At 47.9% G+C, this 17,221-nt stretch overlaps 1 protein-coding gene across 1 annotated transcript in view; it reads right to left on the bottom strand.

The window, feature by feature from the left end:
- Positions 1–2,154: 2,154 nt before the first annotated feature.
- ADARB1 (adenosine deaminase RNA specific B1) overlaps positions 2,155–17,221 on the bottom strand; it is a 92,308-nt gene continuing 77,241 nt past the window's right edge. The window contains exons 9-10 of the mRNA XM_036767069.1: positions 9,689–9,867; positions 2,155–8,777 (exon numbers count right to left, since the gene is read on the bottom strand). Of these exons, the coding sequence (XP_036622964.1) occupies positions 8,595–8,777; positions 9,689–9,867 (362 nt within the window). The 3' untranslated portion in view covers positions 2,155–8,594. The remainder of the gene's footprint in view (positions 8,778–9,688; positions 9,868–17,221) is intronic.

Below are 17,221 nucleotides of genomic sequence, written 5' to 3' on the forward strand. Positions count from 1 at the left end.
GACTGCTTCACTTTTGTTCTTGTATCCCCAACACTGGTAAAGGCTTGCTGATTGATTGAAATGTGGGGAACTACATTTAAGGGGGCTCATTCAATGAGCATTCATTTAGTGCTGGCCACTCTGCCAGGGCCTGGGGCTACAAAGGCAGAAAGGAGATAGTCTCTGCCCTCCAGGAAGTGCGCATTCTAATGGGAGAGAGAGCACAAAAGTAAGTAAACATGCAAAGGAGATACAAAATAACTTTTGAGCAGGGGGAAGCCCACCAATAACTAGGGGATCTGAATAAATCTCATGGGGGAGAAAGTTTCTGAGCTCAGCATGGAAGGGATCTTGGGATTTGGGGAAGTGGGAATAAGGAAAGAGTCATTGGCAGTCACTGAGCACAAAGCCTGGAGAGAAGGATTGGAATGTTGAGGGAGAGGAAAGGTGCCAAGGCCAGTTTGGAAAAGGGAAAGGGGAAGTGGGGGGGAGAGACAGAGACAGACAGACAGACAGACAGACAGACAGACAGAGACAGGGAGAGAGAGATGGGAGAGACAGAGACAGGAGAGAGAGACAGAGATAGACACAGAGAGAGATGGGGAGGGGGGAAGAGACAGAGAGAAAGAGAGACAGACAGACAGAGACAGGGAGAGAGAGAGACGGGAGAGACAGAGAGAGACAGGAGAGACAGAGATAGACAGACACAGAGAGAGATGGGGAGGAGGGAAGGGAGAGGGAGAGGAGGGAAGGGAGAGGGAGAGGGAGAGAGAGAGAGAGAGAGATGGGTAATATTCCTGAAAGTATTGGTTAGTCAGAGCAAGGTTGGGAAGGGCTTTGGAGGCCAGAGCACTTTGCATTTGATCCTGAAGGTCACAGGGAATCACCAGAGCTTCTCGTCCAGGTAAGTGACGTGGTCATTCCTGTGCTTTAGGAAGCTTGCTTCGATGGCTGTGGGGAGGGTAGAATGGAGAAGGGAGAGGCTTGAGGCAGGGAGACCCATCATGGTATTCCAGGTGCTGAGGGCTTGCACCAGTGCTGTGGCTGGCTGCCTCAGAGGAGAGAAGGGGGCCTATTGGAGACATGTTCTGGTGATAGAAACACCAAGATCTGGCAAAATTGGGTGGGGGGAGAAGAGTGGAGAATGACACTGAAGTTGCCAGCCTGTATCACCAGCCAATGGAGTCCTCATTAGTTTGAAAGAGTCATTTTAGACACATTGAGTTCCAAATTCCTCTGGAACATCTAGTCGCAAATGTCCAGTAGGCAGTGAATTGGTGACAGTGTCAGAATTAGGGAGAAACTAGGGCCATGTGGTACATCTGAGAGTGACCTGCCCAGAGACAATAACGGAACCAATGGGACCAGATGACATGGCCGAGACAGACTAGATGAGGAGTCAACTCAGGACCTATTCCAGGAAGATACACTTGCCGTTTCAGTGAGGGTCAAACTACAAGGATAAATGCTAATGAACCTCTTCAATTAAAAACTAAAGTCATTCATTTTTCAGAGCTCGGTTAGGGAAGAGCCTCATTTTGGGACCCAGACATCTTCAAATACCAGTTGGAACAATTCACAGCATCTGTCTTCCCACTCCTCCTCCATCACTGAATCCTCCCATCCGTGCCCTGGCCTGCCATGCCTCCAAACCTGTGAGTTGTTTGAACGTTCATTTGTATGATTTGGGGGTAGATATTGACATCCTGTCTCTTCTCTTCTAGACTGTCCCTGTCCTTTAACCACTCGTCTCCTAGACAAATTGTTCTTTACCTTACAGATTAATATCACTTGTCCATGGGCTGATTGCTCCCTAGTAGAAAGTGAGCTCCTTGAGGACATTTTTCCCACTTTTCTTTGAATCCCCAGCACCCAGCTCATGGTAGGTGCTTAATAAAAGTTTGTTGTTAAATGCTTGTATGTGGTGGAAGCCAGATGCCAAAATCTGGGTACTGACCCAATATGGGACTTGTAGGAGAGAGAAAAAAGGCTGACTCCAAGGTTCTAAGTTGGGTGAGTGGTTAGATGCTCCAGAGAAGCAAGACCTGCTACTACAATATGGTGCCTCCCCCCCCAACCCCCCTCCCCGGTGGCTCCAATGCCCATGAGTCACATGGGTGAAGGTGGAGACAATACCATGGTCAGTAGAAAACACTACCCTGAGAGACTGCACAGTGTAGTTAAATGTATTTTTATTTCGAACACTTTAAATCCCTTTGTCTACATAGGACAGCGTCTCATGCTCGTTTCCGGCTAGGTCTCAGTGTGAGAGAAAGCTCATGCAGGCCATAATATTGTCTATCTATACAGAGAATACTGCAGGGTTAATCTTAGGGACAAGTTTCTTGGCTGGATTATATTCATACAAATTGACCAATTGCTAAAACCACAATCCAAAGAAAACAACCCAAAGTCTGGAAAAGCGAAGACTGTAAGGTCCTTGAGGGCTCCCTCCACTGACACCTCACAAACTGTGCTTTTGAGGATTGGGCTGTGAGCGCCTGACACAGCCCCCCCCAGCAGGGCTGTCAGGGCAACCAGAGATGGTCTTTGGAGGGGCAGAATACAGAAACAGGAGTCCAGGGATTCCTCTGTCAAGGAAAGAAACTGTCGGCACAAAACATATAACAAGACATGGCCTGGGCCCCCAGAGGGTTTGGAGAGCCTCTTGCTAATCACACTGAAATCACCATAGAATCCCGTCTTTCAGCCCACAGCTGCTCATTAAGGTTCCAAGAGATAGCACTTTTAAAAATCCCATTAAAAGAAACCCCACGTTCATTACCTGAATGCCAGGCTTCTGACCAAGTGGCCACAGCCCAGCCCACATTATACAAAGTGGGGGGTAGGTGGGAGGGGGTGCCAAACACCAGCAAGCTGCTTCTGAGTTTTGAGGCAGGGAGACCCATCATGGTATTCCAGGTGCTGAGGGCTTGCATCAGTGCTGTGGCTGGCTGCCTCTACCTATACGTAGCCTGGTCTGACCTCTGGCGCCACTGGGGGACGCTGGATCCACATAGGGCTGGCTGCTGAATAGCGTGGATGAAGAAGGGATGGACTTACCAAGACTGGGGGGCTCCCAGGGCTTCCTGCCTCTGTCATCCCTGCTTAGTTTGGGTTTGACCTGAAACACCCCCCCTTCAATTAGTACTATCATTTCCCAGAATTTAAGAATGACAAAGGCAGACTAACTTTGTTACCCTTTCCTGTGCTTTGACCTCATTTTAATACTTGTAAAGGACCCAGCCATGCTTTGAAGGTGACTGTGAAATACTCCTAGACACTAAGGTACAGAGTTTTCTAGCAGCTGAAATGATTTGGGAGGGTGGGGTGGGGTGGGAGTGAGGCAGAGATTAAACGATGCCTTTTCTTGTCCAGCAGCCTGCCTGGCATCCTCAAAGCACCATCTCCAGTGCCAGGCACACTTTGAAGACCAATTCTGACCAAATCAATTCAATACAAGTATTTATTAAGCACCTGCTGTATGCAAAGCACTGGGGATACAAAGGCAGAATGCTTTCCAAATGTTTGTTGGGGCAGCTGTAGGTTACTTTGAGGGCTATTTCTGAAAAATCTAAGACATGAGCACTGAGTAGCCCCAAGATAGACACACTGGTGAGAATGACAGCATCACTTGGGGATTAGCTCTGTGGGCACCAAATTGGGGGGTAGCGTGGGGTGGGAGATTTTCTACCATATGACAAAGCTCCCACATCAAACAGACACCCACTACCTCCTCCCTTAGCAGGGTCCCAGCTGAAGCTCCAAGGAGCCAGGAAGGCACAGGACTTAGCCATCCATTCCATCAGGTGACTAGACCCCTGGAGCCACAGCAGCCAATCTATGGGTGGCCAAAGGGTCATGGCAAGGGAAGCTCTCTCCCAGAGCCAGGGGGGTGTCCTTGGAGCAAACAATTCTCCATTCTCTCCCATCTTCCAGGGAGACCTCCTTTGGGGACAACGACAGTTGCTATAAAACCAGATCATTAAAAGAACATGAAATCATGGTAGGCAGCCATGCCAGACTCCCACGGTGGTGGGAGATACAACTCTACCTTGTGCCATTTGCCACTTGAAGCCATTTGAGGACTCTTTTTCTTAAACTATTTGAATCTTTGAGTGAACAATTCAGATTTCCAATGACCCAGGCTCCGGTGTTCCCTTGCTAAAGGGAGGTTTCAGATCATGCCCAGGCAACCTAGGGAGCTGCAGGCAAAGACACCTTCTTGTTCTGGCATGAGGTCAGGAGTCCTTGTCCCCTCCCACCCCCACAGACCTGCAAGCTGTTGCCTATTCACCCTAGTTTTCATGGTAACCCTCAAAGGGTCATGGGGACCCCATAAGGCGCTTACCCCCATGGGGATCAACCCAGGTCCTGCGCCATGCAGGGCACCTCACATGTAGAAGGGGATCCCTTCCTTAGGAGAGAAGCCCTTGATGACAGACTGTGGGTAGCTCCCAAAGCCTGGATTTCCAGAGGACAGCACCTGTGAGGTCAGCCTCCTCCATCCAGGGAACCAAAGATTCCCAGTGAGGGGCTGGCAAAGCTTGGAGAGTTCTGTCCCCACTCGGAGGACACAGCCATGGCACACTGGGGCACAGCAGCGGGTTAGAGGAGAAGCAGGGAATTAGAATGGCTATCACACAGCCGGGATGTGCTGGACAAAGCAGGAGGACTCTCCCATATTTTTAGAGCAGCGCTTCAATAGACAATTTCTTAAAAATAGCAGGATTTGAATTACAAGCTCTCCCCACCCCCTTAGAAAAAATACAACATCTTCTCTATTGACAACAATAAAAATGCAACAACGTACAAGGTATTCTTCAGTGCAAGAGGTCACCTCCACCCAGTGACATGGCAGTGACACCATTCAGACGCCTGTTAGCTTCTAGGTAGGAAAAAAACCCAAACCTTGAACCTGTTTTAACAAAACCACCAAAAGAGGCTCCGTTTGATCGCCTGGCAGACATGGCCGAGATTCTCCAAGATGTGAGTCTTTTGTAAATAAGAGACCCCTTCTTGGACATGGGGAGCATGAGTCAAGCCTCTGTCAATGTGCAAATGCCGTTCAGGTACCCAGCTTCTTCTCTGGCATGGGCTTTCGTGGGCTGGCAGCGGCATGCTCTGCTCACCCCCCACAGTCAGCACCAGGTCTCCTTCAGAGCACAGCCATGGAGAACCGGCCTCCAGCAATTCAGCAGTCACCTAATACAGACAGTGGTGAGTTTTAACACTAGAGATGAGGATGGGTACTGTATTCATCCTTGACATGTTCTGGTTTCTCCAACTATGAGAAAGATGAAAAATGTTCCCTAGGACAACAGCTGGTGGTCTCCCCCTGGCAGCACCACCCAGCTATTCTCATTCTGAGCCCTACTAGGAAGTGGCCAATGTTTGCAGTAGGTGGGCTGTGGAGACCCGCTTCTCAGCCAGAAAATGTGTGCTTCAGTGGCAAAGGGCAGGTCAACTTCACGTGGAGTCCTTCGCTAATCCTGAGTGTAGTAACAAGGCAACTAGCTGAGTCTTCTGAGGCTCATGTCCAAATGACCCAACCCACCCCTACACAATATTGTCTCATTGCCTTCCAGGCTGAATCATTTCAGTTTGTTAAACATGTCTTTGATAAAGCTAGAAGAGAATTGAAGAAAACCTTACTATATTTTTCAAGTATTTACATCTGCTTAATTCATTTTCTTTCAATTTTGTGATGATCCTGAGGCAAACATTCATATTCACTCATTAGAATGAAAATAAGGAGGGGGGATTAGGGAAGAAGGAAAGTATGAGGCCAGCCTGGAAGCTGCCACCACCCATCACTGCTGTTCTGTAACAACCGAAGCACCAGTGATCCTCACAGGTACAGCCTGACCTGGCAAGACCTGGGGAGCCCCACACTTTCACGGCCTTTAATGGGCACACTTTCATCTTTGATTATTCAAAGTTAAAGCAATTAAAAGCTTTCCATGACTGCTGCCCTATTAACCCATGGGGACATGAAAGAGATGGCAGCAGAAGCAGGGGAGGTCCCGAGTTTGATGAACATGGCATCTGAGCTCTCGACTTGACCAGAGATGCTGGGGAGAATGCCAAGGAATGCAGAGAGCCAGTCTTTTCTATCAGACCACGGCAACTCTTTCTGGTGGCAGAGGGAACCCCAGACAATCCTGGATGCCCTCACCTGCTCCTCCTCCTCCACTTCCACGTCTCCTTGCTGACCAACGTTACCGGCCAGAAAGCCAATCAGACGCCGTGACAATGAAGAGACCCCCTGGAGATGCCATCCCTCACCGGGCCCCTTACCCTTGAACATGAACCGTTCAAGATTTTTGTGCAAAATCGCTCCCATTCTTTTCACCACGTTAGGGACTTTAAAAAGGCCTATTCCTAAGAGCTCAAATTCTGAAAGAGACTTTTTTAAAAAATAAATTCTTAAAAATAATTTGAGAAAATTATAGAAGTAACCATTCCTCCCTTAAGGGAAAAAAAAATTCCCTTATAAACACAATGCAGATTTCTGCTATTTCCTCTCACACAAACCCTGAATTTCTAGGCTAGCTATTTCCCATCTGTTTGAGTGGATACAGTTTCTTTTTCCCAGAAATCCTCATCCTCATTCCTCATGTTCCACCTATTTAGAGCCCTTTAGCAAAAAATGTTCACAGTTGCCAAAGCTCCTTTTTCTCCCATTTGGAAATCAAATGTCCTTTCTTTTACAAGGATCTGAAGCTGAATGTTAATTGTTACGACATAAATCGTTTCTATAATTCACCCCTGATGGGTGAGGCTGCTTTCTTGCCTTCTCATCATTTCTGGCCATGTGTAGGTTAACCCAAAAGGAGTGGCCCAGGCTGAGGTAGTTGCTGCTCTGGGAGTTGAATAGTCAACATGTTTGGGCAGCAGCAATGGTTACCTTTCCTTAGCACAGGCCCTGATCCATGGCTGCTCGGACCATGGGATGCTGCTGCTACATTAGGTAAATGAGACTGTTCCTCTCCTCTGAGACTTCCACTTAGGGGAGAGGTGCCTCCTACCAAATGGCCTGGAAAGCCATCCTTGGCAATGGACCCGTGAGACGAGACATGGAAGGTAGCTCTGAGTCAAGCCATTATGACCCTTCTACCCAAAGGTCTGATGGGCAGAAGCAGCTTCTGATCCCATTTCCTCCATCAGTTTTGTGCTGGCTCCATGTGCAGATGTGGATAGGAAAGCCTAAAAAGAAACCCAAGGCCATCTTGCACTAGCACTCTGAGCAAACATAGGGAGCTTTCGGTCACCTGGCCCAGCCCCCAAATCTCCACCAGCTGGCCATTAGGTCGGCAGATTCAAGTTCCACGGGACAACCCCCCCCTCCCATGGGACCTAGGGGTCAAATTAAGGATGAACACAGACAGATCAGGGAAGAATCCTGGAATTAAGGTTCACAAAGAAGATCTTCCCAAAGGGCCCTCCCAGTTACTTAGGAAGGAGGAGAGGCAGCAGGGCTGGCACTCAAACATTGTGCTGGCATTCAAACTTTCCTAACTAATCACGCTGGTTCTTAAAGGTGCCCTAGTAATGCTAAAGCTGTGATTGTACTCTGAACTCCTGGGTGTGTATATAGATATATATATATAGATATAGATATACGTGTGTGTGTGTGTGTGTGCATATGTGCGTGTGTGTATGTATAGATATAGATATATATAACTATCGGGGAGACAGGAGAGAAATCAGCTACTAAGAGTCAACTTCTATGTTATACAGACCTAATTGAGGAACTTACAAATGACCTCTACTTGGTTTCCAGTTGATAATGATAAAAAAACAAAGACTTTACACCACATGGAAATGGGAGGTAAGGTCAAGTACTTGGAACCGGGTCACAGATTAATAAATACACACGCTGACGACCATTTCTCAGCAGCTGGTTTTTTAAAGGACCAGGAGGTAGGGACAAGCAGGCTCTCCTTCTGGCTTTGTAGCCTCATCACGCACATCCTCTCTCACTCACAGAAAGCTTATGAAGGAGCAGAAATGGATTTTGTAGCTGAGTTCTAGAAAAATTCAAACCACATCCTAAAAATGCTGTGAAAACCCCAATGTAAGTATGTACATGGTAGTGCACCTGCCTGTATTGCCTTACGTGGGGGAAGGGGAGCTCCAGGGCCGGGGTCTGACTCAAGGGGAGATGTAAAAATTAGACCCAGTCTACAATGTAGCCGCTGTAAGACAGATGGATTTGCTAGATAACTACACTCGAGTTTTCAAAAATAAAATTAAACAAGCTAACAATGAGATTTCCAAAACATGAAAAGGGACTGAAAGCAGTTGCTGGTTAATTCTAAAAAGGGTGTCTGCGTGCACGCGTGTGTGTGCGCGTGTGTGTGTGTGTGTGTGTGTGTGTGTGTGTGTGTGTAGCTGTCTGAGCGTGTGTGCATGTGTGTGCAGTTGTGAAAGCTTGCATATGTTAACGGCTGTGTGTGTGTGTGTATGTGTGTGTGCAGTGAATGTGTGTGCATGTGTGAGCTGTGAGAGGGTGTGCACACGCGCACGCGCAGGAGGGCTCATTGTGGCAGAGGCGCCAGGTGACGACTGGGTGTCCAGGTGCCGTCCAGAACAACCTCTCGTCCCCCGAGTCAGGGTGTGCAGTTGAGAGAGAACTGGTCCTGCTCGATGGGCTTTTCCACCCAGGCTCCGAGGCCTGCTTTGAGGAAGGCCTTGAAGAGTGACTCTTTGGCAGACTGGTACTCCATGGCACCTTGCTTGCACTCATGGTACAGGTGAGGCTTGCTGATCTTGGTGCGCATGTTGGAGGAGAGCTAGGAGGGAAGGAACGGCTGTCAGTCATGACTAAGGGCTAGGGAGAGGAGGGGGAAAAGCATCCTCAGAGAGAAAACCTCTGCTGCACCAGGAAAGGGAGATCCCTGAGTTCTACCTGTAAAGGTGGGGCTTCTGTGATTCTCCCACCTACTTAAAAGCAATTACCTTTGTTAGCCAAGAGCACTTTTTGATGGAATCAAACAAAGAACTGAGTGTGAACAGGGCCTGTATACCTCCTTAAATCAATCAAAGCCGGTGTGAGAAACAGGGCCCTTCCTAAAGAATCTGCCCAAAAGGAAGGGCCCCTGAGAACGGGGAGAAGACATTCTGAGCATCTGGATATCAAAGGTTGGAGCTAGCATGGCTAAGAAGGGAGAGGTCCAGGGCCTTCTCTGGCTCTACAGGTGGAAAGAAGGACCAAGGAAAGGCTGGCTCGTCTACCACCTTCTACCCACAGGTGCAAAAATAGAACCTGCCTTCTCATGACCAATGCCCTGAATTTTGGTTCAACCACAAGATGGTCAGGAGTGGGCAAGGAATCATCCTGACAGGGGCATGGAGAGATTGGGACTAAACTCGGAACATTTTGTCTGAAATCAGCCCCTTAGCACCAAAGAGGAGGGAATGAAGGAGAGTGTGGGCCTCTTTATGTTGCCACCCTGGGCCTGTTCTTATAGCAGGCATCAGGATGCCTCTCTGCTTCTGTTTCATTCTCCCTTCTCTTTATCTGGGAGGTGGCTGTGCTTGTTCAGTATTCACAGGACAGTTTTGAATCTGGATGCCATTAAATACCAGACATGGCAGCTATGGGGGCAGAAGCCTGGGACCTTGGAGCAGCAGAATGGACTGAGCACCCCCAGGACGCTGCCCAGAAGGAGCCCATTCAGGGTATGAGGTGGGCTGGACATACCTTGGCATGGATGCGTAGCCAGCGACTGTAAAGCGCTTGTTTGCAGAGACGAGATGCGCGGCCCATCTCATCCTTCCCGGTGGTGGCATTAATGATCTCCAGATTGGGGTCCCCGACCGTCCAGTTGACGCTGAAGTTTGGAGCTTTCCCTGGTTGTCGAGCTTCGGCATTGCTGATTCCTGAAACAGGGAGAGAAAGCTCTTGTGAGCTGGGACAGAGACTAATTAATCTGGGCATTGAGGAACTCCTGGTGGAAAACTGTCCTCCCAACCACATGCACTGGTCACATATAAAGTTAGACACGCAAGCATTTGGGGATCTCCCATTTTCTCTGAGATGAAGTTGGAGTAGCCATGCCCCTTGCCACCCCCAGCTGCCCTCCTCCTGTCACGTCTGGATGCACAGCCCAGGAGCAGAATCACAGAATCTGAAGAATCGTGCATGCATATTTCTGAGGACAAGGCAGGAAGGACATGGGCAGACAGAGGAGGAACGTGAATGACCCTGGGCATCCCAGCTATGCTCCCTGGCACCAGCATTGAGCAGCAGCCTTGGAGCCCACCCTTCACCGAGTGGGCACCATATCCTGCTCTCAAGTGGCCCATCTGCCTGGCTTCATCCCCTGCGGCTCACTCTAGGCAGAGGGCTGTCTGCTGACTCCTCCACCTTCATTCACCAGGTGGACCCAGCCAATGAGCTCCTCATGGGATCTCCTTCCCTGCCCCAGTCTCAGGGCCATGAGGCCCTCCTGGTATGACAGGCTGATGAAAGGCTGCATGTCAGTCTACATCCGAGATGCTGGACAGCCCAGACTGGGTAGTCGAATCAGTAGTCTGGGCCGGATCTTCTCCTTCGCTGGGCAGCAAGGGGGCACCACAGCACACAGAGTGCTGACCCCGGAATTAGGAAGACCTGAATTCTAATTCAATCTCTGACACTTAGACACCAGCTACTGGACTCAAATGATGTCTGTACAGTGCTTAGCACAGAGCCTGCCATAGTGCTCAGCTGATGCTTCCTCCCTCCCTTCCGCCTCCAAAAACCTGAGGTCCTGATTTGGCAAACCCAGAAGAGCAAACAACCAGGAGGCAGAATGCTTCTCCCTGACACTACCAGCAGTTTGCTCACTGAGCATGGCCGATGGCAGGCTCCCAGGCCCTCAAGGTTGTCAGTGAGGCACCCACCTGGGGCTCCAGACAAAGGTGTGGAGAGAAGAGAAGAGGAGAAGGCCCCAGGTGAGGCTGGATGAGGAGCTCCCAGTGTCACCTCTGCCCTCAAACAGCCATGGAAATTTCCAGCAGCCCCTTCCCTCGTCTGTCCAATGAGAGTGCTGGCCTAGGTGATGAGCTGATTCTCTGTTGACCTGGCAGCTGGCCGGACGAGTGGCCACGTTCCTGAGCATCCTGAAGTGAGCTGTGCTCCCTGTGACTCTGTAATAGTAATTAAGGTGGGACTTTTGCTGTTGACCTTTAATGATTCTGGCCTTTGTTTGAATGGGGCAGATAAAGTGGGACGTTTTTGTATTTCTCAGCACTGAGACAATTGGAAGTCATTGATTTGTATCTGATGTGACACTGGGGGTGGGGAGCTTTTCCACAGCCATCCTGGGTGAGGTTGGGGCCCTCGGGGTCCTGAACAGGATATATAAGTGCAGAGGTTGGTGTTCTCTCTCGGAGTTCTGAGCCACAGCAGGAGTGGTGTGTGATTCTGGGCAAGCCGTTGTAATGAGCTCCCCGGCTGAATACTCAGAAGTTGATAACTACGAATTGCATTTGGTCTGTAATTCAGGGTGCTGGTTTTTTCTCTTGGACTAAGTAAATGATATATGTATGCTGGATTAAAGTAAGATTTTTAACCCCCTAACGCTGCTTTGCTTAGTAAAGAAGATCAAAAAGACCTGGGCTTTTGTAGCACTCTTTGTACTGGTTGTTGTTGGTTTTACACCCCCACAGCAACTGCTAGTTGTATTGTTGAAACAGACTCAGCCCTGGAAAAGGGGGCCTGGCCAGAGAAGGGGGCCACATCATGCAGCCAGGAGATGGCTGGTCACAGGACCCCCAGTCTAGACCTCAGAGGCCATCCAGTCTAAACCATTCATGTGACAGAGGAGGACACTGCATCTTAGGGAGATGCCCAGGAATCAGGGACCCCAAAGCCAGGACGGCTTCTCCACGAATAAGCCACGGCATCATCTACCCCCATTTTCTCCAAACACCTGACATGTCTCTCAGGCTCAATTCAATTCAACAAATATTAAGTGCCTCATATGTGCAAAGAACTGTTCTAGCCACTGGGAACAGTGAGGAAGAAAATGCGGCCATCTAGGGTCTCACAAGCAGCAAGATAAGCAGGCATCAAGTGATCCATGTGAGCCCAAGCCTGGGGGAGGCAGAGAGATGAAGGCAGGACCCACTGCCTGACTGTGGGATGTCCTTCTCCTTTGGTAGGTTCCCCTGCAGAGGCTGAAGATAGCAGCAGGGATGCCTTTGGGGGATGGGCTGGACCCACTTTCCAGTCTTGTCCCATATAGATGGATCATGGAATCAAATGCTCCTGAGTCCAGTCAACATGCAGTGTGTATGTGTCGGGGGAAGAAGGATGTTTGAAGAGAGTCCACTTATAATGGCTTGTTCAGTCATTTCAGTCGCTTCCAACTCTTCATGTCCCCAGTTGGGGTTTTCTCAGCTGAGATACTGAAGGGGTTTGCCATTTCCTTCTCCAGTTCATTTGACAGATGAGGAAACTGAGGCAAACAGGATGAAGTGACTTGCCCAGGGTCACACAGCTAGGAAGTGTCTGAGGGCAGATTTAAACTCACAAAACAGAATCTTTCTGACTCCAGGCCCAGTTCTCTATCCACTACAGCGCCACCTAGCTGCCCACTTATAATACAACTAACGGTCCTTGTGGCACACCTTCAGACCTCCCCTGTATGCAAAAGTAGAACTTGTCCCCCTCCTTCTGAAAAAAAAGGAAAGTGTAGGGGCTCTCTTAGTCCAGCTTGTGTGATGATGGAGGGATAGTGGGGTAGGGCAGGCAGGGCTGTGCAACCTCACTGCGGGGATCCAGTGAACACAGAACCAGGGTATGAGCAGGGAGAGGGTCCAGGAGGATTAGAAGACATCCTCCCCCCCTCAAGGGGTTTACAATCTAGCCCAGGAAATGACTGAAGAAGACCCAGCACCTAGTTCAACCGAAGGATCATTCCTGGGCACAGAAAGAAAGGAGGGTTTTGACGATCACATAGAAACCCTCGGCAAGTCTACCAGCAAGCGCTTACTTAGCAAGAACTCAACTTTTACACCAACATCACACCACTAAAATTTTTCAAATTGGTTCAAATGTACATTTTCTCTATGAACTCACGAATATCACAGAATCTCAGTCAGAAGGGACCTCACGGACATCTAGCCTAACTCAGACCTAAAAACACAATCCCTCTAAAAAGATCTAACAAGTGGCCATGTTTGGCTTAAATCCCTCCAGTGAGGGAGAACTTGTTACTTACTTGGGCAGCTCACTGATTCCACATCAGGGTAGGTCCAATGGTTGGGAAATCGTTATTGTTTTTAACATACAATAAACAATCTGACTGCCACTTCTTAGTGACCCCTCCCCAGCATTCCTTGTAACAGAATACAGGCAGGCAAAACCAAATGTATGCCTCACGAAATGGAAAAATACTTACAAAAATATAAACTATATAGATTAACAGAAGGGAGATCAAACATTTAAGTAAACCCATTTTAGAAAAAGACATTGAATAGGCCATTACCTTCCTAAGCTTCCTAAAAAAAAAGTGAATTCTATCAAACATTTAAAGATCAACTAATTCCAATGTTAAATAAATTATTTGGAATAATAGGCAAAGAAGGAGTCCTACCAAATTCCTTTTATGAAACAAATATGGTGCTGATACCAAAACCAGGAAGAGCAAAAACAGAGAAAGAAAATTACAGACCAATTTCAGTAATAAACATGGATGCAAAAATCCTAAATATAGTAATATCTAAGAGACTGTGGCAATTGGGGAATGGCTGAACAAGTTGTGATATATGATTGTGATGGAATACTATTGAGCTGTAAAAAATAGGCAGGTTGATTTTATAAAAACATGGAAAGACTTGCATAAATAATGCAGAGAGAAAAGAGCAGAACCAAGAACACTGTGTACAGTAACGTAGGAATAGCGATAGCAATATTGTACGAAGAGTAACTGCGAGTGACTGAGCTATTCAGAGTAATATGATCCTTCAGATCAACTAAGGACTTAGTGAAGGAAAGGGCCATCCACCACCAAAGAACTGATACATGGAAGTATGTTTTTCATGGTTCCACGTATGTATCTCTAACAAACGTTGGCCTTTTCTAGCACAGAGTTGAGGAGGAGAAAGAGAGACAATTCAGAATTCAAAATGTAACAAAAAAATCTAAAATTAAAAAAAAATCTACACTTCATTCCTCCACCTCTTTGCTGAAAAGTGAGAGCAATGTTTAACTCTCAGTTCACTGAGTAATGTATGTTCACTTCAGTGTTTGAACTGAATCTTATTTAATTCACCCCAATGCTCTACCTTGTCCAGACCTTTTCAAATCTTGATTCTGCCCCACGGTGTATGAGTAATCCATTCCAGGCTTGTGCCATCAGAGAACTGGAGAGGCATGCCATCTAGACCCTGGCTTGAGTCACTGGTGAAAATGCTCCACCAAGAACCTCTTTGGAAGCTGACCTGGAGACAGCAATTCCCACCCCATGTGAGCGGATCCAATGGGACCACTGTCTAGCCCACGATGCCTCATTTCATACCCAAGAAGAGCCTCAGAGACTTTGTCCCATCTTTTAGATTGTATCTAGATGAACACTCAACAGTCTTCCCACAAGTGGTGACAGTCTGTTAAAAAAGAAGAGGGCTCATCTGGTATGACTCCTCCTTGCTAGTACCATGCTGCCTCTCGGGGATATTGCTTCTTTTTCCTGTTCCTTTGTAAAACTGTGCTCTAGACTTCTGCCAGGAATCAGTCAAGCTCACCGACCTACAGCTGGTGAGATGTTATTTTCCCTTTATCTGGAGGATTAGGATGTTCTCCCTCCTCTAATCTCATGGCATCTCAGTCATTCTCTTTGAACCTTTCAAGACCACTGCATTTGCCAGTCTTCCAGGAGCCAAGGATGTTCTTCATCAGAACCTCTTGACTTGAACTCCTCAAGGGTGGCAAGGCAGCCTCTTCCTGTGGTCTTTTTACTGATCCTGGGTATCAGCTTCCTATTAGTTTCATCCTTTCCAGTCCAAGGGTCATTCTCTTTGACAGAGAAAGCAGAAGCAACATTAGAATGGAGCAGCTCACTCTTCTCTCTGTCATCTTTCATAATCTCATGTGCCTTAAGCCATGGTCCCAGACCTTCTTGGATTCTTCTCCACTGCCTAGGGAAAAAAGCTCCCACTCCTTCCCTGGCCAGGACCCTGTTCAGTCTCTATTTTAAGCCATGATTCAAAACCCCAAATCCCATTTAATGGAGACTATGAAACATGTATCCTATAGAAGACAGCTTTATCTCAGTAATAACTATCTACGCAGTGGAAGTTGAGACTACTACCAAGCAATAGAATTCAAAAGGACATTTCCAGCCCTGTACAAACATGCTGACATATTTTTAAAAGAACGGCATATACTGAAAATACAATCTATAACAATAGTCCTAAAATATGAGACACACCATTTTTGCTGAAAAGAGGAAGGCAATAGATTACTCATCAATAGACCTTTGCGTCTCTTAGCAGGGAGGAAGAAAGAGAATTGATGTTGTCAGTCATGTCTGACTCTTCATGACCCTATTTGGGGTTTTCTTGGCAGACGTACTGAAGTGCTTTGCCATTTCCTTCTCCAGCTCATTTTATTAATAAGGAAACTGAGGCGAAACAGGTTGAAGTAGTTTGTTCAAGGTCACACAGATAGTAAGTGTCTGAGGCTAGATTTGAACTTAGGAAGATGAGTCTTCCTGACTCCAGGCTGGGTGCTCTATGCACTATGGCAACCCCTAGCTGCCCCTGGGGAGGTGGGGGAAGAGAGAAGAGAGGTAGAGTAACAGTTTCTCGGGAGCCACGGTGTAAGGAAGGCCTTGAATTTCTCTGCTGAACCCTAGGCCAAAAACCAAGGTTAGAGCAGAGCCCAGAGACGCCTGTTCCCCAGGCCAACCAGAAGGGACATGAGTCTGCTGAGAGACATGGGTCTTTGCTCCTTTGTGCCAGGACCCACAGCTACTGCTCAGCTGCCCCATGATGGTGAAGCACTGGCTGACCCCCGAGCTCCCAGCTCTGCTAAGATGAGGAGGGAGCATCCCCGTACCAAAGAATGAGTCACTTCTGCATGGCACAACAGAAAATCACTGCCTTCCTTTAAAGTCCAACTCAAATTTATTAATTTAACCAATATCCATTAGGTAACTCATGTGATGAGTCCTGGGGGAATATACAAGGAAGAGGTCAGAGACAGCCTCTGCGCCTATGGTGGTCAGATAAATAGGAGAGAGAGAACACAGGCTTCCTCCTCCAGGGAGCCTGCCCTGATGCCCCTCTTCCTTGTTCTCTTGTAAAATTTTGACTGGCACCTCTATGACACCTTTCCCCAGCCCCCTAGCTCTAGAGAAAGGGTCCTGGGAGCTCTAACATGGCCTGTAGCCCAAATCCATGATTTTACAGAAAGACCTCTCCTTCCTCCCACTCTGCATAGTGTTCTTGATGTGTTTTCCACATATTGTAATAACAGTGATGGTGATGGCTGGTATTTATAGAGACCCGAGTTTTGAAAAGCACTTTGGACATATTATCTCATCTGATGAGTTATCGGAGAGCAGGTGCACGTGTGTGCATGTGTCCCGCCCTGCTCAATCTCAAGATCCTCTAAGACACGGTCTGTGCATTACTTAAGCTTGTCTTTCCTCAGTGCATACTGCAGGTGCTAAATAAATGGTACAGGAATGTAGGATTGATGGAATGATGGCTGCCTGCACCCCTGCCTGTTATAGGGTAATTGGTGGATAAATCAACAGGATGGCCATTCAGATGTCTCCAAGCTCATCACTGAGGAAAGAACTTGGGGGTGGGGGTGGGAGGAGCCTTGGCTTCCAGTGATGGCCTGCTGATGTGACCCTGGCACAGTCATGGACAAACATCTCTTGTGGGGCCTGAGATCGCTGGATTGATAGAAAGGAAACATGGCTAAGATTCCAGGCAGGCTAAGGAAAGTGCTGTCTTTAGCAGAAAGAGAATGATGAGGCAGTCAACAAGAGTTAGCCCCAAGGTTCCCATTATCTCTGCATGTTTCTTTGGAAGCACAAAGCTTCCCGAGCATCCCGAGGATGGGTTTCAGCTGCAGTGGTACAAATGTACTGTCCCAACAGACTGGGACTAAAATGGGCACCGTCAACCAGCGGAGGAGCTTATCTTTCCGAGGCTGTAAATTGAGAACTAGGGTAATGAGTTAATTATAGGACACCCTGAAGAAAGCAGGAATGACTCAGAGACTCTTGAGTGT

The sequence above is a fragment of the Trichosurus vulpecula genome, chromosome 7, assembly GCF_011100635.1.
Source record: "Trichosurus vulpecula isolate mTriVul1 chromosome 7, mTriVul1.pri, whole genome shotgun sequence".
In the NCBI taxonomy this organism is placed as follows: Eukaryota; Metazoa; Chordata; class Mammalia; order Diprotodontia; family Phalangeridae; genus Trichosurus; species Trichosurus vulpecula.